Source organism: Amphiura filiformis, chromosome 5 (assembly GCF_039555335.1).
Source record: "Amphiura filiformis chromosome 5, Afil_fr2py, whole genome shotgun sequence".
Classification (NCBI taxonomy): domain Eukaryota; kingdom Metazoa; phylum Echinodermata; class Ophiuroidea; order Amphilepidida; family Amphiuridae; genus Amphiura; species Amphiura filiformis.
In genome coordinates this window covers 1,152,380-1,177,151 of record NC_092632.1, presented here as the reverse complement: position 1 = coordinate 1,177,151, position 24,772 = coordinate 1,152,380, and the positions used below count along the sequence as shown (strand labels likewise).

Here is a 24,772-nt window from a genome sequence, read left to right as displayed (position 1 = left end):
CCCCACCACCACATCCCCCACCACCGCCACCCTGCCCATTCTCAATTCTATGAAGCACAGTGTCAGTATTAAAAAAGTTCAAGTATTTCTTTTTACAGGGTTGAAAGTGCATTTTATTTAGCAATAAAATGAGACCACAAGCATGACAATAACTTCTTGCTTGACAGAGATATCATCATTTGTTTTGAGTCGACTTTGGCAAAATGTAACGTCGCCACCTTTTTTTGGTGGCGAGCTCAAGACACACGACCATAGTTCTTCTGCCATCCTTTCTTTTTTGCTGCCCCCTGGTTTTACTCCGGGGGCTCCCGCCCCCAAATCCCCCCGCAAAATAAACGCATGGAGACATTTTTACTCTTATTATGTAGCTCAGTTGCAGCTATTTTAGTTCTTTCTCTCATTATGCAGCTCAGTTGAAGTCTCCATTATGTTCAATTAATTGCTATTTTTACATAGCAGGTTCTCACTAAAACATGAATCATTTATAACAGGTGTTTACAATACAAGTCTTAAGATTTGGATGTAAGCATTCAAAGTTAGTATTTCTTTATTAGAAAACCAGATTCAGTGTTACTAGGAGACTTTTTAAATATTAATAGTGAGTGAGTCAGGTAGGTTCGGAGGTACAAAACTACTCTCATTCAATTGCTATTATGTATGTCTCCTATGGTACCAATCACCACTTTTAAAATAAGCAATTACAACTTTTTAAAGTAAATTGAACACATATTAATGTATTAATGTGTGTAAACAAGTTCCTTTAAAACTTACATGGAATGAAAATATTATAAATTTGTGTTCTACATAATACAATCTTCTCAGTTCATAATTTCTTTAATTACAAAAATACAATGCCATACTACCGTACCCAGCCACACAAAGTATAGCTGCTATGTATTAATTACATAGCTCTCTAAAATCTCTAAATTTCAAATGTACATTTGGCTACTAGTATTCCAGTTAAAATCTATATACTCCATATGCAAGCCATGACCTTAATCTCCCACACAGAGCTTTAGGATTTCAAATAGAGTCATCCATTCAGGTAATCCTTGTTTGAAACTTACATCACACTCCCAGTGTGGAAGATTTAAGGTAATATCATCCATAGAAGGTGTATAGATTTCAATTGGAATAGCCCATTCCATTAACCCTTAGGGTTGTTCAGTTGGAAGTGGTCTATGTGTTGCTTGTCCACCGGGGTTGTCCACAATTGGTCCAGGGGAGGCACCCAGATCATAGTTTAGTAGATAGTAGTATGTATGGTTATAGACTTTATTTTGTCCCACTTTTGGTTATTCTTTCATTTAATTCTACAACTTTTCCTAATTTTCTCTTCCATCAGTATACAAAAATAGTACGGTAAATAAAACAAAATATGTGATGTGATCATCCAAAGTGAGTCAGATGTCCGGAATATTGTAAGTCTGTAACTGTAAGTCTAATTATTAATGGGGTTTTCAGCAAAATAAAGCTCTGAGAATGGCCCATGTAATTAAATTGAAAACTAAATTTTGATTTTGATCGACATCGGACTCATTTAGCTTGATCACATCACATATTTCAATTGCAATGCAATTGAATAATGAGGAATGGTTTTGTCTTTATTTAGTGTAAGCAGCCAGTCTTTCTTCTATTTCATTCAAACTTTGGGTAACTTGAACTAGTTTTTCTTCATCCATTTCAAACCTTACAACATCGGCTTCCTGTAAAAGAACAAAAAAAAATAGAAGAAAAAAATGATGTTAGTATATTTACATGTACAAGATAGTTGCACAAAGCTAGAGTTTAGGACAAGAAGGTCCTATTTACAATAGCTGCCAGGTGTCATATTTTTAGATATATACAATATAGAATGCAGAAATTGTCAAAATATATATAAGGCAGCTATTGTAGATAGGACTTTCTCTCCAGAAACCTTTGAATTGTTACACCTGACAGAGCAAACAAAATTGATGGGTGATATTGATACCATGGATCTCATTGACAACCTGTCATGGGTGGTAAGATTCAATTCATGTTGGACTGTATGCAGAAGCATATCATGCTCCAAGATAAGTAAACTAAAATATGTCACTGGGGCAATATTCATATCAAATGGTGATCTAAAACATAGGGAAGGGAATGCATAATTAATGTACAGTTATTACTTCATATCGGGATAGATCAGTATTACTGTTTAAGGGCAGAGTAATGGGAGAGAACATGGACCTTTTCGAGCATCATTATTTTTTAATTGTATGTCGAAAGTATATAAAACTATACATTTTTGGAAAGGAAATGATTCAAGGAATCCCATGGTGACGTCAGATTTGTTCAAAAATCTCAAGTTTTTGAAAAAATCACAAAAATGCACTTTTTTACCCCAATTTTTTTGTGACAAGTTAAAAAAAATCCGTTCGGAGTAAAAACTTTTTGGTTAGTTTTTCATGGAGAAGAGACATGAACTTAGGGAAGGTTTTTTTATTTTTTTGAAATTTGTCTTATTTTTCAAAATATTGCAAAAAACATGTGAAAAAAACTATTTTGTCACTCTATTAAGCTAAAAATTGCACATAATGGTGTATATTTTTGTTTAAAACAAATATTTTGAAAAAATGAGAAAACCTTCCCTAGACTTTGATGTGCTCTAAACGATAGTGCAAAATGTTTACCTTTTGCTTGCATATTTTTCGAGTTATCTTGTCACAAAAATTGTGCAATATTGTCAAAAATGAACTCTGAGAAATCGACGTTTTAGTAAAAAAATGTCAAAATTATGCACAAAACGTCCTTATATTTTAAAAGCGGTAAGACTTTCACGCTTGTAAAAGCTGTATCTGGTGCATGGTCTAAATATGCATCTTTTTGCACCAATGAATCTATAATGTCTGCTTTTAGTGCGCCAAAATCCAAAATAATTAAAAAATCTAAGTGGCTTTTTCACTGCAAATTTTTGTTTTGTTTACATCACATTTGCTGGCGTTAACAACATACCGAATGCGCCTTGACTGCGTCGGACATACGCAGAGAGTTGCGCCACGGCCACGCCGACGCCGAATTAAGCGAGCGTAATCACAATATTTCGCGATTCACGCATTTCTGACTCATTATTTCCCGCCAATTTACTAAGCTGTCTTGAGCCATGTGACATTTTAGAGTTGAAAGGAGTGAGATAAATCAAGCAAAAATACGAGTAAATATTAGGAAGTTGTATTTTTGTCAGTTTCAAGTGAAATAATACATCTTAGTGTTGATAAATATCAAGAAATCTCAAATTCGGGCGTGAACGAATGTGTCCTCCATTACTCTGGCCTTAAAAGAATGGTCAATTCACCATTACAATCTCATCTTACAAGTACAATATATTCCACTGTATAACAAAACAAAAATGATGTACATATCCTACCTTGTCAGAGGCCTGACTTTCAGCTATTTGTAACTCCACAATGGCAGTTGGTGTATTGAGTTGGTCTATATGTTTAGCTTGGCTCTTTATATCAATCCTCCAACTAAGACTCTTCAGTGTATTCCCCCAAGTATTCTGAATCAAGAATGCAATGAAAAATAGAACTGAATGTCATAGTCAATTTTATTGTCCATGATTGTTTAATTACCAAGCCTGGATTCACCATAGGGCTACAATTGTAACCTAGTCCAGAGCTCCCCCGAGAATATCTTAGACGCGGGCAGTGGCGTAGGGGTGAGTGTGGCGCCCAGGGCTAAGGATACATAATGCCCCTCCCCTAATACCTAAAACAATTAATTTTGGTTACTAGAAGTTGAATATCGGTCTTAAAATGTTCTTTCAATTGATTTTGTGCTGAAAATGTTGACTTGATGCTGAATTGGACAATTTGGTGCTCACCTTAGCCTAAGGGTGGTGCCTGGGGCACATTGCCCCCCTGCCACTGCAGAGCTCAAGAACAAAGATGGCCAAAAAAGCAATTAAAAGAAAACAGGGAAAGGATTCGAAAAAGATTCCAAAGCTCTCAAATAAATGTAGGGTCTCTGTAAAACACATGCCCACACTTAGCCTCCCACTTCAACCATCCCATCTAGACAAACCCTAACTCAGCTCCAAACCCCAACCATTCAGTCTACCATGTATGACCTAGTCCTGAATCACTCTTTGCTACAGAGGAGGTTAAAATTCACCTGGCCCAGTAAAAGTAAATAGGTTGATTAGGCTCTTCTAGAAAATAACAGGCAAATATCCATAATAACATTGAAACAAGTGAAACAAAGAGCAGTCAGATAAGTATATATTGGATAAAATGCCCAAAAGTGGACATTTCTTACCTTTGCCACCATACTCTCATGAATTTTGACTTTGTTGCTTTTCCAAAATTTACTGAATGCTGTTGCTTGATTTTTTGTAATTCCCCCTTCCTTTTTCCTTGTGTGCGATGTCAAGAAAGCTTCCAACTGGTTAAAATCCATATCAGCAGATGCAATACTCTGAAATGTATCAGAGGAAACATTAAGATAAAGAATACTTTTGTTTACATTTGGTACACACTCTGTTGGTCTGCCAGGCAAAATACTGTATGGAGAAAATTGTTATCAAACTTGATTTATACAGGTAAATTCTACATAATATCACAAAATTAAAACAACACCTGGTGTTTTTTTTTGCAAGTTGGGTTTTGAAAAGATTTTACATGTTCTGCCCCAGAAGCATACAACTTAGAAGCGCACAACATGCTCCACTTGAATAGCGTATGTACAGGATAAAAAGTTAACAAACTACAACGCGAACACACGACCTTGCCCTTCATGCCCTGGCCCCTGGCCTTGGATACAATGCTAACCAATCACAAGTGCGTTGGTATGGTTGGATTCACTTCCGCGTTACTCACGCACAGTCGCACACGCTGGCGTACTTCGTCATGATCGTGCAGTGTACGCAAAAACATATCACACTATTGAAAGCTGCAACTGCGTTCATTCATTAATCCTACTCAGTAGTACTAATAGTAATACTATTCATTACTAGACTATGGAACTCAGTCCTCAATGATAGTCAGTCATTTATCTTTTGGTCGTTATATGACTATCATTTGAGGGACTGAGTTGTTATAATATATCTTCCGAGGTGTAATTTCAGACAATAGCTGGGGATTAGTGGGGCAGAGGTTATCTATTGAATCCTTTCATGACCACTGAAGCATAGTCAAGTCTGCCAAGGACACTCGGCACAAATTGAAAGACCATGTGAACTCTCGACAAAAGAATGCATGCATGTCAGGTCATCGACACCAATTTGGTGTTTGTTATGACACCAATTTGGTGTTTGTTATGCACCTCGAAATATGTACCTTGAAAGTCTGAGACTGTGTCTAATTCATACATGATTAGTTAGGCTACACAGTACCTTTAGTAAATTCTTGCATTTTGTGAGCCGGACACTGAAATCTTCTTCACTATCGTCTGGGTATAATTCGGTCTTTAGGAAGTCATCGCTTATGTCTTTGTTGCCATAGTATTCTCGTTTTGCTAGGCCATTTAACAACCCAACTACACGACGAATTTCTTCCTCGTCAGCCATTTTGTCGTCTGCTAAATTTGTTTGTTTCCACAACTCTTCTCCACAGTGTTACTATACTGTAATCTTTCACTAACTCTCGTTAATAAATGAAGGCTAAATATCATTTTTTTTTATAATTCACAATATTTTTTTAGTATTATATTAGTATTATAAACTAGTATTTATTATTTTCTGAATCCATGAAATATGAATGCAAAAATGCAAATTTGATTGATTTACTAAAATGAATTCTTGTTTAAAAACACCGTATCGGTTAAATACAGCCTGTCACTTAATCAGCTCGTAGGCCATCAATTATTAGTAAATAATCTTGAAAAATAAGCGATTTTCATGCTAAATCAATTGTGTAAAATTCCAAGTTAACACTTAAACAACTTCATAGAACCTTTTAAAGGTTTTGAAAATGCAGGTTGCGGTTGTATCAACCCTTAAACGGTGTAAATCTGTGTTTCAGTGCATCAACAAACTCTCATCAAGTAAGCTTAAATCAAATTTCACACCAAAAGTAGATGTGAGATGTCTTTGCAGTAGTAGTAGGCGTTATCAGGGAAGGCCTGTGTATAATGGAGAATCAAGTGAGCTCTATGATGTTGTTATCGCTGGAGGTGGCATGGCAGGGCGCGCAATGGCATGTGCATTGGGTAAGTTTTTCCCCCAGTTTTTCAAAATAGCAACGCTTGCTCGAGAAGTCTAGCCAAGAATTTGCTCACCGATAGCTTCACATTCTAGCCTAGGCTAGAGACCATTGCATTCAAAATCTAGTCAGATTCGCTGAAGCATGACACGGTGTACAGCAATGGAAGTTCAGAAGTAAACACAGCCGATCACGACAGGCGATTGCATTAAAAATGTTGCTAAAAATGACACTTCAGCAAAATTTTAGACTATCCAAAATAGGCAAAGTCAAAAGATACAGTTGACTCATCAAAATAACTTTCATCCAAATTTCAACATTAATAGAATAAATAACCTCCGGTGCAAATAATTGCACCGCTGTCCAACCGAAAAACCATAGCAAAGCACTCTAGCATCGAATGCGTAACTATCGTGTGCAAATTCAAAGCTAGAGTTCTAGAGTAAAGCAATGCCCAATGGAGTGTTTTATGTAGTTCAGTGGGTATTTGTTGCGTACAGAACAGAAACTACATTATTTTGAATGATTTTAACCTTTATTTCCTCTATTCAGACCATTTTATAAATGAATATTAATATTATAGGTCTGTAAATACTATAACATTTAAAATACCCTGTATTGGGCTATTCCACTTAAAATCCACACTCCCCCTATGGAAGATTTTGGAAATATCTTCCACAGGGGGAGTATGACTCTCAAATGAAATAACACATGCAGCACCATTTGAATTTCATACACCCTCTAAGATTCAACATGAATCTTCCACTGAAGGAGGGTGAGTTTCAAATAGAGCTGCTAATGTGTTCATTCCATTTGAAATTCATACTCCCCTTGTGGAAGATATAAATTCCAAAATCTTCAACAGGGGAGTGTGGATTTTAAATGAAATAGCCCATTGTGTCTCAATTGCAATGACTTCAATGAACAACAGGGTCAGAATTTCGTTTCACAATGCGAGAATCAATCTTGATTCTTGCCGAATACATTTGCACGAATCATTTGATTCTCGCAAATCAACTTCTGTGTAAACTACAAACATTTGCGAGAATCAACTTTGATTCACGCAAATCTGTTTACGAGAATCTTTGCGAGAATCGATTCTCTGATTCAAGCCGAAATTCTGACCCTGGAACAATGGAAAATTGATTAGGCATTTATTGCAGATATATCACTTTGTAACAGCTTGTTAAACTACATACATAAATTACATTTATGTGTCAAATACCGGTATAGGCTTAAACATTGGGTAGTCCAGTATATCAAATGTTGTTTTTTATTTTTTTAAATTATTTTTGGTGCTTTTATATTGTTCATAAACCTTTCTTAATCATCTGGGTCAATTGTCAACATGCCAGGGTTTTGGACCATGGTCTTACCTGGCACTATGGGTTGACCCACAGGTCACAATACTGTGTTGATTTTAACTTGTAATCTTTCTTTAATTTGATTACAATTGATACAGGTCAAGAACCAAGTCTTCAAAACCATAAAATCCTTTTGCTAGAAGGTGCTGCCAAGCCTGAAATGGGAAAACTCCCAGAACATTACAGTAACAGAGTGTGTGCTCTTAATCCTGGTGCAGTTGATCTATTGGACAGTAAGTACTAATTGTGCAGAAATCTGACATGCAATTCTGTGTAATGATTAGAGGTAAATCACAAGTCAAAAGCAAAATGGTTAGAGCACCCAACATATATGTTTAACTGATGCAAAGTTATTTCATGTTTGTAACAACTTAACAAGCAATTTGATTAGCATATACATAATGGCATAATACATGGAGGTTATGAATAAACTGTAAGTACTTTTTCTGAATCCTTATGACCATGGGAAAAATATGTATTTTTGAAACTTTTAGCAGCTCTGAAAACCACTTTATAAACTTTGACTGTCAGCAATGAAATTTGAAATTGTTTAGGTGGCAAATTCACACCAAATTGTGTGCTGCCTAAAGAACAAAATAAGGAACATGTGCATAGCAAGACTTGTGCATAGCCATCATTTTGTGGCAAAAAAGGTTGACCCACAAGAAAATGAATAGTTAAAATAAAATGTGGCTATCACAACAGAGTGAGCATTACGGCCTTGAAACAAACAAAACCTGATCATGACACACTGCAATAAAATGAACTAGTGTGAAAAATATCCTAAGTGATTTTATTTTTATCCATATTGTGCAGGTGTTGGTGCTTGGGAAGAAATGGTGAAGCAGAGAGTGAAACCATTTTGTCGTATGCAAGTCTGGGATGCATGCTCAGATGCAGTCATTACAATGAATAATGATGATCTGTCTGAATACCTGGCATACATTGTTGAAAACAATGTCACCATAGAGGCTCTGTCAACACAGCTTGAAAAACTCTCAAGTAATGTTCGTGTGGAGTATGAAACATTAGTGACAAATGTACATATACCACAGCAGAATGTTGTTGATGAGGCAAATTGGGCAGAAGTAGAACTCCATAATGGAGAGTGTGTAAAGGCTAGGTTATTAATAGCGGCTGATGGGGCTAACTCCTCTATAAGAAAGATGTGTGGTATAGATGTGTTGGGATGGGAGTATGGACAGAGTGGTGTCGTTGCTACACTTCATCTATCAGAGGTATGTTCACAAGAATATTTTAGAAATAAAGTAGTGTTTTTAGCAGTATGTGGACTGATATTGGACTCATGTCATATTGACATAAGCTTAAAAAGTTACTTTTTCAGTGTCTCTAATGAGCAGTGCGATGTAATCACTTGATCACCAAGGCTTCTCTGATCTTATGGTTCCAAACTGATGTTGTGTTTGTGATTTGATGCGTGTTCACCGACCGCTGTCAGAGGAGGCTAGATTCACAGCCTCTGCTTTCAAGTGAGCGGATGAGTGTAAACACTATGCTGAACAAAGATGCTGTGATGGTGTCGTAATATATGTTGCAATATAAGCTGAAATTATAAGCGTTACTTGGCAAAAACATGTATGTCATTCAATGTAACAAAGTGCCGACTATTTGCTTCAATAAGTCTTTTCCTTTTCTTCTTTCCATCAATATAGCCTTCGGAAAATAATGTCGCCTGGCAGCGTTTCCTTCCAACAGGCCCAATTGCTATGCTCCCGGTAAGTTTCATAGCATTCTTTATTTTGTATCCTTATTTTACGTTTAAGTAACGTTTTTAAAAAATACATTCGTTTGCAGCTTCCTTCACTAAGGTATATGTCAAAAGATAAATTCATAAAGCTCTCTTGGACAGCAAGGCCTAACTTCATAAACTTTTAGGAACATATCCTAGCCAATTTGGTCTTGTTTATGTGGTAGTATATATGTTTCAGTTGTTTATGTGTAATCGGGAACCAGTATTATGCTTTGAAAAAAGAACAATGTACTTACATGTATAAAATCTTGTTACCGTTTTTGCAGCTCAGTGATACTCAGAGTTCACTTGTGTGGTCCATTACAACTGACAAAGCCAAAGGTTTGATGCAATTGACAGATGAAGAGTTTGTGGAAGAGATCAACAATGCATTTGTAAGTTTACATATATATATACACATATGTCTTGGTGTAGATTATTCATCCAGTTGGTAAATCTAGAGTACAGAAATAAATCAAATACTGGAACTTACGTTTCATTAACACGATGTTTCGTCCGAAACCATCGGACATCATCAGCTGACTGAATTAGGTCTCACATTACCAATCAACCTAATTCAGTCACCTGATGATGTCCTATGGTTTCGGACGAAATGTTGTGTTATTAACGATACATAAGTGTAGGGGCGTGTGTGTAGGGTTTGTCTATGAGGGTTGATTAGATGTATCCAGTATGGACTTTTTGGTTTATTATTGGTTGAGTCTGATTATATCCTCAGGTGTGCAGTCGTCATTAATTTTGTTTCAATGCACTTAGTGTTACTTGGCTCTTGGTCCCCGTTGTTTTCTAGCTTATTGTACCAGCATGTTGGAGGGTAGAGTTAGGCAAAATGTGAAGTGACCACAATATATGTAAAGTTAAGTAACTTTTAAACACTGTTAACTAGATCATACAGTTAGGCAGATTTAAACTTCACCACAAATCTTTGCTGTTGTAGTGTGATATCAAAATCAATCTTTGCTAAGTCAACTGGTTCACACTAATGGTTGCTAACAGGTGTGCAAACCAAGCATGAACCAGTAACCAAATTCTGACGTATTCACTTTGATGATGAATTAAAGCAACATACAAATGAGTTAGGCAGAATTATTGCACCATTAGGCAACGAAAAAAATGATTGCTAAAATCATGTAAAATTAGCCGTTTTGGGCCAAAAATTATTAATTTTGGCTGAAAATGTTTCACATTTTTGTCAGGTTTTGAAGAAATTTTAGGGTAATTTTAGCCTAAAAAAAAAAGCCCAACCGATCAACCCTCAAAGGGTTTTTTTATCACCTAGTGTACTTACTTGTTATATGCTTGTTCAATTGACATTTAGCCTCTGCATGCTTTAGAATTGGTAATTTTGGGCTATCCTCTGCATTTTTTTACTTTATTTCCCCAGTTGATCATGTCTCTTTTGAGTTTACGTTTTCCCATATAAAGTTGGTAAACCTTGCTCAGGTTTCTTACTATACATTTAATATATTATAGTATTAGTAAGAAAGCTCAATGTTAACTTAGCAAATTCGTACTTCCAACATTTGATTGCTTAATCTCAAGGAAATTTAATTTCTATGAACTTTTTGTTTTTGTAGCTATAGCACTATTATTCTCTGATTTCTTTGCTTGCTTTACAGTGGGACAATAGCCACCATGACCCAACCATTGACAGCATAAGCCAGTTTTTTCAAGGTATCCTCTCAACAATTTCCCCAGAAGGCTCCTCTGTACGACAACTACCACCAAGTGTGATTAGTATTGATCCTGGCAGTAGAGGGCGCTTTCCGTTAGCATTAGGTCATGCGATGCATTATGTTAAACCAAGACTAGCACTCATTGGGTAAGTTGCTTATAGATGTGTCACTAGCCACTATGTTAGAAGGCTGAGATGGTTAACCCTACATGTATGTGCACTTTTGCATTGCATTTCTTACAGAGCCCCTGATTGGGTAATTACATGAGGTAATCATTTAGGTAACCAATGAAAATACAGCTTTTAGATCTCAGCAATTTTCAGTTAAATCCACTTCAGTCCCACTGATTATTATAACCGTTATAAATCTGATTTGCTCAATATATGATATTTGAAACCAATCAAAATAGTTCTTAGAGGCCAATAATTTAGGCAGTACATGTAGTGCTCATAGGGTTAAAATGTTATCCATACTAGTCATTTTAATGTGGACATTTTATTAAACACAAGACAATCCTGTCCTAAATATAAGGAGGATACAGTGATATGGGTCGGACTCATAATCAGAGGGTTGCATGTTCAAATCACAGGCAGGGGCGCTATTGTGTTGTGTACTTAGACCAGGCATGGGCAACCTATGGTCTGTAGTCAGCAGGACTGAAGTACACTGCAGTTGTTTAATCAAATGGCTAAAATTGAAAAGTATGGCCCTTGCCATCCCACTTGCCTTAATGGTTGTCAAAATGCTGCTGATAGTAAAATTTAGGAGTAAACTATTACACTTTCAGAGATAGTTTGATGATTTCTTGTTGTCCCTTTCAGAGATGCAGCCCACCGTATCCATCCACTAGCTGGCCAGGGAATCAACTTGGGATTTGGTGATGTAGAATGTCTTGCAGATAAACTTGTTGAAGCTGCGAAGCTTGGTAAAGATCTAGGTAAGGTGATAGATGTCGTAAATATCACTCATACATAAAAAAAATACATCAATTCTTGTAAACAAAACCAAAATTTACTCACTAGTTTAACGGTTTTGCTTTTCATGGTTGAAAAGAATCATCAGAATATTGATTGCTGATCACTTCTAGTGGGATGAATCCTGACCACAGAGAGTGTACAATTGTCACTCAATGTTCTGACGGTTTCATAGTCGAAAAGCATTAAGCAACTAGTAAGTAAATTTTGGTTTTGTTTGAAAGAGTACATATTTATTTACCTTCAAACCTGATGAATCTATTCATCTATTATGCAACTTAACAACATGGTAAGGTTAATTAATAGGTACAATTGTCTAGTTGTGGACATTCTTTTAGCGCTCGATAATAATTGAGGTCAACCATGTTACGACAAGCCCAGTGGTGTACTGACTGGGATTGCTTCCTCGGCTCGAAATACTCTCATAAAATAATTGACCAAATTTAGCATTGAAATTGCAAATTTGTCCCTACAAAGTAATTTTGATATCAGATCAGCAGGACAATTTTGCAATTTTGCCCCCCTTTAGAAATATTGTCAGTTATGGCACTTACAAGGCAATGTAAACAGATTGGAATTACACAGCAGCATAACTGTGTCACTTTGTTATGGCTCCTGCTTCCATTACCTATTGATGCATACTACTTGCAGATGCATTTTACAGACCTTGCAATCAATCTTACAGTTGATATACCACATGTACAAGCTGTATCGAAATGATTGTAAATTCAACATAAGATCCAAATAATTTGTAGATTAATTGTATAACAAGTCATAAACTAAACATTCTGGACATTTCAAGAGTATCCAGTGTTGCATTTGGAAGAGGCAGGCTTTCCAATAAACATCAAAATTGATGGGTACAAATAATTTTGATACAGCTTGTAAACCTTTAGTAAATCAATTGTAAGCTTGATCGCAAGTCTTGATGAAACATGTTCTTCTATCAAGCATCCTATCAAAACACTGAATCATTCCAAACCTCAGTCCATTTATTTTCCCTGCCTACCTACAGGAAGTTTACATCACCTGTTGGAATATGAGAGTTCCAGACAGCGTCATATCATCCCAATCATGGCAGCCGTAGATGGACTCAAGCGCTTATATTCTACTGATAATCAAGCTGTTGTGTTGGTGAGGAGTCTTGGATTACAAGCAACTAATGCAATGACACCATTGAAAAATGCTTTCATATCTGGAGCTTCTACCTGAATTGATTGTTTATTGGTAATTGACAAGACATATAAACTCAAACTCTGATTGTAAGTCTACCATGATGTGGCAGTGACATCAGTTCCTGTTTCATTGGGCGCAGCTACAAATCGCTAGTGTCAAGTCAAAAGCGCTGGCGTATACATGCACACTTTGAAAGACGCTGCATAGATGTGTGCACAAAACAGCTGCCAATGCCTTGACGTCACTGCCACACCAGGGTGAAAATGGTTTAGTTACATTGAAGCAAGTAGTTGCAAATCCTATTTCTCCTACTTCCTTCTCTGGGAACAAACATACAGGAGAAATAAAGTTTGAATGTGTGGAAGATTAAGGTCACTTCTTCCATAGGGGCTGTATCAGTTTCAACTGGAATAGCCTGTTCTTTGGAATAAATCAAGAGTTAAAAATCAGTGAGACTGATTAGAAAATTGCCAAAGTCATTTGGCAAATTGTTTTCAGGAGCTTCTACTCAGTTTTTCAAAGATGAAATTTTGCAATGCATTAATGTTTTGAGAAGAAATTCTTAGTTGTTCTGATAATGTGCTAGGATGATATGTTTATGAAGGTTGTCATTCATCCAGATATAATAAATTTTAAATTGGAATCATAAAACTAATCAACTGGACTCACTATTATCTTGAGAGGTTACGTTGTCTTAGATAAGGTGCGATACCGTAACCTCTCAAAATAAAAGTGAGTCCAGTTGATTAGTTTTATGATTCCAATTTAATACTAGGATTAGAAACAATGTGCATCATGGTCTTGAGCTGTGCTTGAGCTATTGTATTGTTACACAGTACAGAAAAAAAAACCATTCGGCTGTCAAAGGGGGTTATTCAATTTCCAGTTGAAATCCGTACACCCTCTATGAAAGATGTTTTTATATCCAACATAAGTGGTATAGATTTCAAATGGCGTCACCCATTAAGGTAACCTCATTTGAAATTCATACTCCGTGTGTGGGAGATCAAGAGCATGTCCTCCATGGGGGTGTATGGATTTCAACTGAAATACTGCAATGTGAATTAATATCAACTCAAGGGATTGAAATGGACTAATAGGAGCTAAACTACATGGTCCAGTTATCATGGTCCCAAACAGTTTATAATAGAATTCGCATTCAAAATGCCGATTTGGGTATTAGATTAGAAGATTTTTTTTCTCAACCCGGTCAAATTTAAGGTCTGAAATAGTGTTTCATTTTGGCAGTATGGACAAAAAAATGCAAGTGTGGTGGTTATCATGAATCTGAAATAAACATTTTTGCTTCTAGATTCCAAACAGCTGGAGCAATAATTGAACTCAAAACTTGGAATAAGAATGTTTGGGTGATGTGCCTCCATGTGAGGTTAACAACACCATGTGTTGCAATGGGACCACACACTTTTAATTTTCTTTTGGTTTGGATTTCTTCTTTTTGTTCTCTATCAATTCAGAGTTTACTTGCTAATGACAAGCTACTTTACTTGATCACATTGATAACAAAAAGGTCTTGCACTGGAGCAAGGGGAGGGGGAAAATGCATGATCAAAAAGAAAATGGGTTTGTTTTGGTAACCATTGGGGCTGAAAATTGAAAGGTGTTTTTTCTTCTGATCATGATGCACTTGCAGTTTTTCAAAATGATTGTAAATTCAGTCCAAAAATGGTACACATTTATGCCAATTGCCTTAAGAAAACATTTGTTTTGGTAAAACTTGTTTAGGGGTTCTGTGAAAGTGATTTGGTTGTGCATGTATTGTGTAGTACACAAATACATCAAAAGGAAAAGTTTGCACTAGATTAAAGTATTCATAACACAATTAATAAAGCAATAAAACTGATGAATGTTTAGAGAATTGTGTTACTTATAGTATGATACCACACTTGAAAACAAATGGAGATAAACAAATAAATGAATAAACTTAGATTTGGTGTAATTTGAAAATGATTATGCAGCATGAAATTGTGTAGCCTACATGTTCCACACACCTGAAGTGAATGGCAAGAAGTGTGTGTCATCAATTAATAAGAGGTTTTGATTGTTGTCTTTTCAATTTGGAGAGCATTGGGCATGGTTGACAAACAGGTGAATCTGGATTCGTTTTTTGGTTTTTTTTAATTTATGCTACACATGAATTTGTTTAATTAGAGAAACAAGGGATCAATCAATTTTGAGGGTACCGTATATGATTTTTTACCATTTAAAAAATTCATATGCTGCCCCTTAAGCATTGATCTCTTGTTTGCTAATTCAAAAATATCCATGAATTTATCGAAAGCCAAATACAGATTTGGCTGTCTGCCAAACTCACAACGATATGTATCCTCTCACAAAGTAAATGATGCTGCAACTTCTTGAATCACATATTTCATTCAATCGTGAATTTCCTATCATTCCAATATCATTTCACACAAGTGTGGTATAGTACTGCAGCCAGCACCATTTTCCAAACATTGATATTAAATTTTTGCTTGTGCATGAAGTTATGACCATTCACTAGTGGGGACTTTTTTTGTTATGTTCACTATTATTAAGTGGCCCACCCACACACACCAACATCAACAGAAGGAAACCTCCACACATCATGTATAAAGTACATATTTTTATTAAACTGCATGTTCTTCAAAGACAAAAATATTTGTTCATCAAAAATTGAACAATCATTGATATTACAAATGCACAATAGTGACAATACTCTTTTGATCTCATTATTTGAGATTACTAATTCATATTAATGTCACGGTCTAATCCAATCAGGCCAAAGGCTAATTTATACAGCAATACATGTTAAATAGGGAGCAAAAATAATTGTCAAAGACTATATAGGGAAGTAAGAATTTCAGCAATGGGCTATTTCACTTGAAATCCATTCACCTCCTAAAGAAGGCATTACCTTAATCTTCCACATGGAGTATGCATTTCAAATAGAGTTAACTGAATAAGTTGTTCCATTTGAAATCTACACCTGTATGAGAGATTTAAAAAAAAAAAAAAAAAAAAAAAAAAAAAAAAAAGCGCAGTGATTTATAGTGCGCTACGCTTTGAGGCACAACGCCTAGACATTGATCCACAAGCCTCAGCACACTTTACAGGTTGTCGCTGACCACTATGGCCCCACATCATTCCATAAACCATTAAACAACATTTTAGGGACTTTGCTGCTTCAAGAGCGCACACCCTAGACATTCCACAAATAACCATCGCAACCAGGATCAGCTCCCGAGTTTAGATGCACGGTTACAACGAGACAAATTAGCAGTGAGTTCCTTGTCCACGGAATTTCAAGCTAACTCAATTTTTCCACGAGGCGTAATAGGCACCGCCAGGGTTCGAACTCGCAACCTCTCGCACCATAGTCGAACGCCTTATCGATTGAGCTAACTTGACTGCTAGTCATTTAATGGGGGTATCTTCTATAGGGGTGAATGGATTTCAACTGGAATAACCCAATATTGTATGCATGGTTACTGGGCAAATTAATGTGATATTGACAATAAATAAATTGTCAAAATTGTCTCCTTTAATTTGGACTGGTTGGATAGACTGTCATATATATGATGTTTCCTTTTGTTTCCTCCTGTTTTGGAAACTCTTATTGCTCATATCTTTGAAACTGGTTGTTCAATTTCAATGCGTTTTCCTGCAAAATTCAGATTTGTAAATGCTTTTTACAAACCTATAAGAAACTGAAAATTTATTATTCCGAGTTCTGACTGATTTTGCTTGATCGCATCACATATGTAAACATAATTCAAATCATTTTTTAACAACACTCAACACAACACTTTCCCAAGTGTCCATAAAACATGACAAACATCTCAACATTGTTGAGAATGTTTTGGGAACTGTAATGGAAATCTTTATTAAGTAAATACAGATTTTGTTTACTCGTTTGCTACAATATGTCAAATTGAGATTTAATAAAATATGATGTTCTTATACATTTTACTATATGAACCTGTGACTTCCTTCTTTTCATTTACTGTGTCACATTTGTAACATAATTAAGTCATTTCATAACACTGAAATTATCAAACATTCAAATACACATCATTTTCTCAGTGTCCCAAATACATGACAAACATCTAAACAGTTTAAAAAAATATTTTGGGAACTGTATTGGAAATCAAATGAATACAGATTTTGTATACTCATTTTGGTACAATATGTGACCATCCTCCACAACTGAGCCCGGATGTCGCCAGTGCCACTATTGAGATATGCTCCATTGAACTTAACAATAAACAATAGGAAACAAAGGATTTATTGACTGTTTTATTGATTTTTCACTACTTAAATGTCAAGTACTATAGACATGATATACGAGGGGGTATCCAAAAGTTTTTGACATCACCCAGAAGTGAAAGAGCTATACCGATGAAATTTTGTCAGTGTAATCACTGGTCCTTATGTACATTATGGTCCAAAAATGGTCTCATAAGTATGTTTACTTTCTTTACAGGTGGTGCTAGATAGGAAGTAGGTGCATAACCTGCAATATGGTGAAAATTGAGGCACCCAGCGTGATTTTAATTTCTTGCATTTTGAAGGGTTAGGCCTACAATGCTCAGAAAATCTATGATGAAATGAAAGCAATCTACGGTGATGATTGCCCATCATATGGCACTATTGCTTTTTGAAAAAGGAATTTCCAAACTGGCCACATGTCCCTCACAGATGAGCCAAGAAGTGGACATCCATAAACTACGGATGATCGCCACAGTGAAAAAACTCAAGAAAGTGGAGGATCTTATCATGAAAAGGTTATGCACCTACTTCCCATCTAGCGCCACTTGTGAAGAAAGTAAACATACTTATGTGACCATTTTTGGACCATAATGTACATAAGGACCAGTGATTACACTGACAAAATTTTATTGGTATAGCTCTTTCACTTCTGCGTGATGTCAAAAACTTTTGGATACCCCCTCGTACATCATTTTAAAGCTAATTTCAAGCAGAATATTTTAACATACAAATATTTTCATTTACACATGATACATTAGGCACATTTTGGTTATATTTACTAATACCGGAGAGCACCTTACAACATTGCATAGCTGCAACCCGGGAAGTAATTCAGGGATTTTGCATTTTAGAGCCAAACTGGGGCATGTTGCACCCTGGTGAGGTCATAAAAAGTTGTTTCATAGCTTGCCCATAGATCACAAGGCTAATGCCATGTGTGTCAACTGCAGAAGACAAGTTTCAAATTTTCTTTAAAAAATCAAAAATTTTCTATGACCATATTTGGAATCAGCATGGAAAATGCATTAAAATGAGCACAAACAAGCCGAGTATTGGTTCAGTGGTTCTCGAGATGGCTCTTGATGTTTGGATAAAATATCTTGAAACATGGACTTTTTATAGTGAAGCCTAGCTATGGCTTGCATGCAGAGCATTAAGCATGAACTGCTACATAATGAATTAATTTTGATCATTTTTACAGCTACAAACTTGATCAGGTCTTTGAACAGACAATTTCAAATCAAAAAATAAAAATGATTTTGAATTATTTTTCCTTCCAATTTCACAGATACATAAACATTACAAAGAAATATCAAATAAAACAAACCCAATTTCTTGTCTTTGGGATGACCAATCTACTGTTTCTAAACCTGTATTTATTTATGATGTAATAAAGGGTGACAACATTACGAGGCAGAGCAATGTTAAAATATTATTAATGGGATGTGATTGTTTGCTAGTATTGTATACAAAGAATTCCATGACTTGACTATTCTTACTTTCTATGTGTCACTCATGGAGGGGAAAGTGATAATCCCACAATTTTCATGACAATGTGGATTCCATCTTCTCTGAAACCAATTCCTTGATTGCATAAAACAGAAATACATGGTTGAGTCCATAAAATAATATATTATATATATTTCTCCTCGGAATGTGAGAAAGTCCAAAGTGCATAATTTATATTTCACTGTTCTTGTTTTTTGGTATTCTTAGAATGGATTGTAAAAATGCCTCATTTTATGGAATATTCATTGTTATGGCAATGAATGCTACATGGCAATAAATACTATATTTTAAAATCATACTAGACTTGTAAAATTAAGACCTGTAAAACTAAACCTCGGCATAACAGCTACTTGTAAAGTGAAGGGCTCGACACCGACAGATGTATGGATGGAATTGCCTATGTTACTTACTGTTGGACAAACAGAAGCAGTATTTTGAAAGTACAACTTGACTAAGACTGAAAGTACAAGCATCACTTTATTGTTCAATACAACACTTCATACAGTAAAATGGGAAATTGAGGTTTTTCACATTTGAAAAAGAAACTTGTAAACATAAGACCTGTTAACCTACATTTTGTAAGACTTGTAAAACTAGAACCTGTTAAACTAAAACCTATGACCATTATGATCAACTGTTAACCAACTCAATTGTTAATTCCTGCCCACGTCCAAAATTGGTGCTGCATTATATTATTTGTTATGATTTGATTATATGCAAGCATGAGAATTTTCCAGTATTTGCCAGAAATACGGCTTTTTAGCCTCAGAATTTGTGGTCTTTGAGTTCAATGTGAATTTGAAATAAAATTGGGGGGGGGGTAAGGTCTGACCTCTGATTCCATGCTAAAGCCCGAAAAAGTATCCTATCAGATGCCTAACAAATCCTCATCGGCGAGGTATTTTTAGAAAGTTCACTAGTGGTTCTGGACATGTCGAAGCTCATTTTATGATATAGAGACGTACAATAAACTGAATCAAAATAAAAAAAACCAGTGAGTCGTGCACCAAGCAAGTATAACAGCTTCTAGAACAGTGTACAAATTAAGTAGTAATCCGGGCGGCCTGACGCCCAGATTTGCCGTCGGATGACCAGAAATTCACTGCAGGTTATCCGTCGGACGCCCACACTTTTTTCACCTTCGTGCAGTATTAAAATACAAAAAGATTTAGTTCTGAACTCCCGATATTTTATTTTAAAAGCTTACGAAAAATCACATTGCTTTCCAGTTCCGTCTGGTCTTCGTATTCCTCAAAGCTTTCCAAGTTTCAAATGACCGCATCCCCACATACTTAGTTAGGAATCGCGTGTGCGCTGTGTGGCCTTCTTTCAGTCCAAACTACTGTAAGTGGTAATTTTCACGATTTGGAGTGAGAGACACATTTTCGCGAATGTTATTTTAGCGATTGCCCAGTCCTTCCCTATACTTGCAATACATTATTGCATACATTCGCGAGGTGTTATTTTCGCGGTTGAAGCTCTAATCGCGAAATTTGCGAAAATAAAACCCTCACGAAAATTACCACTTATACAGTAGTACTGTGGCTTTGTTGTTTTATTATCATGTTGACCTTTGGCCTGTGAGCATGGGATTTCCCCGCAAGTTGAAATATCCATATCCACTGAACATTGCCGTCATACATGATACACTTTTTTTGAACCGCGCCTTTGGAACAGCGATAGATTGGTATGGTAAAACGTTGTCACAACGTTGTTGCTGGGAAGTGGGCTTGCACATGTGTATGAGCTGTTCTGATGCAGTGGAAAATGTCGAGGTAACTATCCATTAACACGTTTTTTGGTGGGCGCAGCGGCGCTGGTGATAATGATGAAGCTTCAGCAGCCGAAAGAGCTAAAACAGCTAATGATCGTAATTACGATTAGAACAAAAGAGTACGTACATTTCAACATTCATGGAGTCGTGGCCGCCCGTGCCTTGAATATAATGGAGAAGAAGGGAAAATATTTTGCAAGACGTGCAAGCTGAACAAGTTTAAGCTAGCCGATTTAACATCAGCATATGCCACAACTGGTGTTAAGAGCCTACATCGGTCTGGTAAAATACGCATGCAACAAGCACAGCACATTTGCAGGAGCAAGATGCAGCGGATGCTGCGAGCAGCAGTGTGGTGGACTCGAGACAGCCAGCTGACCGCATGATAGCCAAGTTTACAGAGGAACAGAGAAGCCAGCTGGGTCACCTATTCCGGTCTGTACACGCTCTAGCCAAGCATCACCAACCATTTTCAGATTACCCATAGCTTAACAACCTTGATCGGTTGAAAGGACTTGATATTGGTACACAACACGGGACAGAAATGACTGCTGCAGGTAAAATGATTTATTAATAATTGATAAAGTATAGGCCTACTTGACTTCTTACCACTGTTACTTTATCTAGGAGTTGTGAAATGACGTCATCAGGAAAATGGCGTCGTTCAGAGTTGTCAATCGTGGCGACGATGTGAAACAAGCATTTATTGAGCATGTGTATCAAAAAGATTGATCAGCCAGGGATTGCCTACTGCGACTGGTGTAAAGAAACGGTGAAGTATGTAAGTTCCGGACTGAAGGCATGTGGCAAAATGCAACAAGAGGAGGACCAACCATCAGCTATCAGGTAGCATAAACAAGTACTTGTAATCTTGATTCATTTGTTTGCGGTGGAGAAAATGGTGGACATGATCATGATGGTTTTTGTATACTGTTAACTGTATGCGCATTGCACATGTATGCAGTACTATTAGCCTTTTCGAAGTATGACATACACAATAGGAGGGCAGTACTAGTATTCACTATTCAATATGGGTAAAACCCGCCAAATTCAAAAGCCTTAATTCAACCAATTTGTGCAGCGCCATCCTATTGTGCGATCCTCCATACCTCTAAAAGGCTAAGTGTACTGGCAGGGTGCATCAGGGATCGATACAAAGGGATAGGCATCCTAGTATTACATAACAAACCGGAAGATGTAGTCTAAGTCTAGACAATAGGCGGATTAGCGGCCATTTTGTCTTCTACATGATTTTATTCACGTGTCCTTATACTTTAGTACACAAATATATAAGTCAACACTCAACAGGTTTACAATTTTAAAATTATATTTTGTGTATACAATATATTCTGTAGTAAATCGATCAAATGACGGTGGTTGTTCAGGTATTATATGAATATAGAATTAAATTGTCTGACCAGTTAGTATTCTCCTCCGCCGTCAGTGTGATTCCAGTCACTCCACGTGCCGTGTTGCGAAGGTGGAGGAGACTAAAGCTGTATTGACGAACACGCATGCGTTAAAAATGATGTAGCCTTAGTCGAACAATAGTGTGACATAGTTCCCGGCATTGTTCCTATGCACTTTCACCCTCCTGGGTACATATTGGGCGGCTGCGTTGGGGCCGGTGTTGCTAGTAATGCACACAATGTACTAAAATGCTAGGGTTGCCAACTTCTATGACTTACACACATAGGAAGTATTTTGTGTATTATCTGTAAAGTGTACTAATACTATAATTATACTGTACTGTGTATCCGGCTGTGTCATTGTCGTTGAATGGAAGGGCATACAGTATATTCTCCAGTTCTTTCCACACCAGAATTAAGTTATTATTAATTACCTGCAACCATAGTTGGGATAGCTACCTGGTCCTTTTTCACCTGTGTAAGTGAAATGGAACCAGAAAAAGATCAGAAGAAGACTGTAAAAAGCGAAAGAACCCAAACCTGTGTCAGAACCAGAACAGCCCAAGTTTGTAGAGGTTCATCTAGTAATTGATTACAGTGTACCACCCCAAGAGGCTTCACTGGATTGGCTAAACGGACTACTAGTGCACAAGTTTAATTGCGAACCAAAACAACAAAGGTGAGAGAATCAACAAAACATGAAGGGGGTTTTTCAAGAAAAATCTTTTCACCTCAAATCTTTGACAGGTAGAAAAATAGGTGAATTTAACAATCGTGTTTTAACTTTCAAATGTTGTGGGAAAATCTTTCAGACCGGTCCAAGTGCTGTTTCCCATATTCGATACCACCATGCTCAAATGCAAATGGAAGATGGACGCAATGGTATAGTTTCATTTCACTTTGATAAAGATCCCAAGTTTAAACTAGTGAATAATTGATAGGCCCTATGTATCAGAACTCGGTTGCATGGAAGCTGAGCGTCTACCCAAGTACACATGGGTAACACAGGTGTTGATACGAGGGAGGACCCTTTCACAGATTCAAATTCTAGATGAGCTCCTCCACAGTGAAGATGCCACATGGCACATCCAAGCGAGGAGATCACTTTGGAACATTTATTGTTTGCACTGAATCTAGTACCTTTGTGTTGGGGTTACAAGATATGGCAGAATACGATGATACCCTTGATAATATAGTGTCAGACATCTCAGGAGTTCTTGATCATGAAGATAGAACTTTGAACAAATCCAAGATCGTGTCTTCCTTCAAAAATATGATGACAGATCGATGTATTGTCAACACGAAGTTTTGTCAATTGCTGGAAGCTGCCCGCCAGGAGCACGTACCTAAAGCAGTGGACAATTGGGCATCTTTGTCTCCTGAGCAACAGCAAAAAACTAGAGGTAAACAACCTTTACTGTGGACGGCATTACATAATTAGCGGCACCATGGCAAAGGGATTTAGATCCAGCAAAGGAGAGTCAGGAACACAACGACTGATCAGGACATTTGTGAAGGCCTTTGAGGAGCATGGGTGCGAGGCTAGTGGGGTGATGGGCCCTTTTGAGAACTTTCTAGCTGGCATAGGCGTAAGTTGAAGCCTTTCAGAGGTAAGCGATTCACCATTCTTTTCAAAGATGGAGGAGCAGTGTTCTATCACCATAATATATTTTTTAAGCAATTACACATCATCAATAAATCCATGATTAAAGCTTGATGCAATGAAGGAATGCTCTAGGTGAAGATAACAAGCCTCAAAGCCCAACCACAAACCAATCTGAAAGCCTTCATTATCCTATCTAGATGCAAGCAGTCTTCTAATGCTAATAAGAAAGCTCCCACGCTTCTTAGAAAGACACCCTTTATACCACAAAATGTTACAAGTTATGCCTATTTACTCCAGAGCAATAAATATTGCATTTTACAATGTATGCACAATTGTCAAGTTGAGTTCAACATAAATTATATGTAAATGTAATGATTGTATGTACACATCCTCGCAAAACCCACCCAACACCACACCAACACGCAAGCATGATCTGAAGTGCGAATTATAGTGTAATATTTGTGTTTTACAGCTATACAGTTTGGAGAGTCATTCATCAAGCGTGTGCCTACTGTGTCATCACAAGCTAATCCCCCACAACAAGAAGATCCAAAACCAATGCCAGCAATCAAGCATTTGACTCCAGTTTTGTTGCATGCTATTCCCCCACAACAAGATCTACAACCATCACCACCAACATCGACCATGTCTATGGAAACCGAAGCACAGCAATGTTCACCAGGTGGAGTCAATGTCATCAATGAAGCTATGTATTTGTCAGAAGCTGTTGAAGAAGACAACAATGATGATGCAATTGATGATGAAGATGAGGTATTAAGTAATAGCAGGGGACAGTGAATGGGAACCATCAGATTGACTTGAATTGGGAAGATGACAACTTGGATGATGAAGTGGAAGTAGAAGAACCTATGTGTGAGTTGTGATTTCATTTTAACTTTGGATCTATCATGACAAAATAAAATGCTTTGTGGGAAGAAATTGCAGACTTTTACATGCAGTGCACTTGTCCATCAAATGCCAAAATTAATCTTTACTTTGTGCTAAAAAAAAGTTGGACATTGGAAATTGTTGCGTGCAAATGTCTTAGTATATCCAACACAAAATAAGGGCAAAAATAAA

General features: G+C 36.8%; 2 protein-coding genes across 2 annotated transcripts; one reads left to right on the top strand and one right to left on the bottom strand.

Moving 5' to 3' along the window:
- Positions 1–251: 251 nt before the first annotated feature.
- LOC140152433 (COMM domain-containing protein 1-like) lies at positions 252–5,561 on the bottom strand. The gene is made up of 4 exons (XM_072174747.1): positions 5,357–5,561; positions 4,282–4,440; positions 3,389–3,523; positions 252–1,706 (listed from the first exon to the last, which is right to left on the bottom strand). The coding sequence occupies exons 1-4, from the start codon at positions 5,528–5,530 to the stop codon at positions 1,605–1,607; spliced, it is 570 nt and encodes a 189-aa protein (XP_072030848.1). The 5' UTR covers positions 5,531–5,561; the 3' UTR covers positions 252–1,604.
- Positions 5,562–5,797: 236 nt separating this feature from the next.
- On the top strand, positions 5,798–15,250 carry LOC140152432 (ubiquinone biosynthesis monooxygenase COQ6, mitochondrial-like). Its single transcript, XM_072174746.1, has 8 exons — positions 5,798–6,171; positions 7,627–7,761; positions 8,345–8,766; positions 9,202–9,264; positions 9,566–9,673; positions 10,919–11,121; positions 11,797–11,912; positions 12,965–15,250. Exons 1-8 carry the CDS (start codon positions 5,934–5,936, stop codon positions 13,159–13,161), a joined length of 1,482 nt encoding a protein of 493 aa, XP_072030847.1. The 5' UTR covers positions 5,798–5,933; the 3' UTR covers positions 13,162–15,250.
- Positions 15,251–24,772: the final 9,522 nt, after the last annotated feature.

Coding starts and splice junctions, on each gene's coding strand:
- LOC140152433 (XM_072174747.1), bottom strand. CDS start 5,530: ATGGCTGACGAGGAAGAAATTCGTCGTGTAGTTGGGTTGTTAAATGGC. Junction 3,524..4,281: donor ATGAGAGTATGGTGGCAAAG/GTAAGAAATGTC, acceptor TTCTTGATTCAG/AATACTTGGGGGAATACACT. Junction 1,707..3,388: donor AAAGTCAGGCCTCTGACAAG/GTAGGATATGTA, acceptor GTTCTTTTACAG/GAAGCCGATGTTGTAAGGTT.
- LOC140152432 (XM_072174746.1), top strand. CDS start 5,934: ATGCAGGTTGCGGTTGTATCAACCCTTAAACGGTGTAAATCTGTGTTT. Junction 6,172..7,626: donor CGCAATGGCATGTGCATTGG/GTAAGTTTTTCC, acceptor CAATTGATACAG/GTCAAGAACCAAGTCTTCAA. Junction 11,913..12,964: donor GAAGCTTGGTAAAGATCTAG/GTAAGGTGATAG, acceptor GCCTACCTACAG/GAAGTTTACATCACCTGTTG.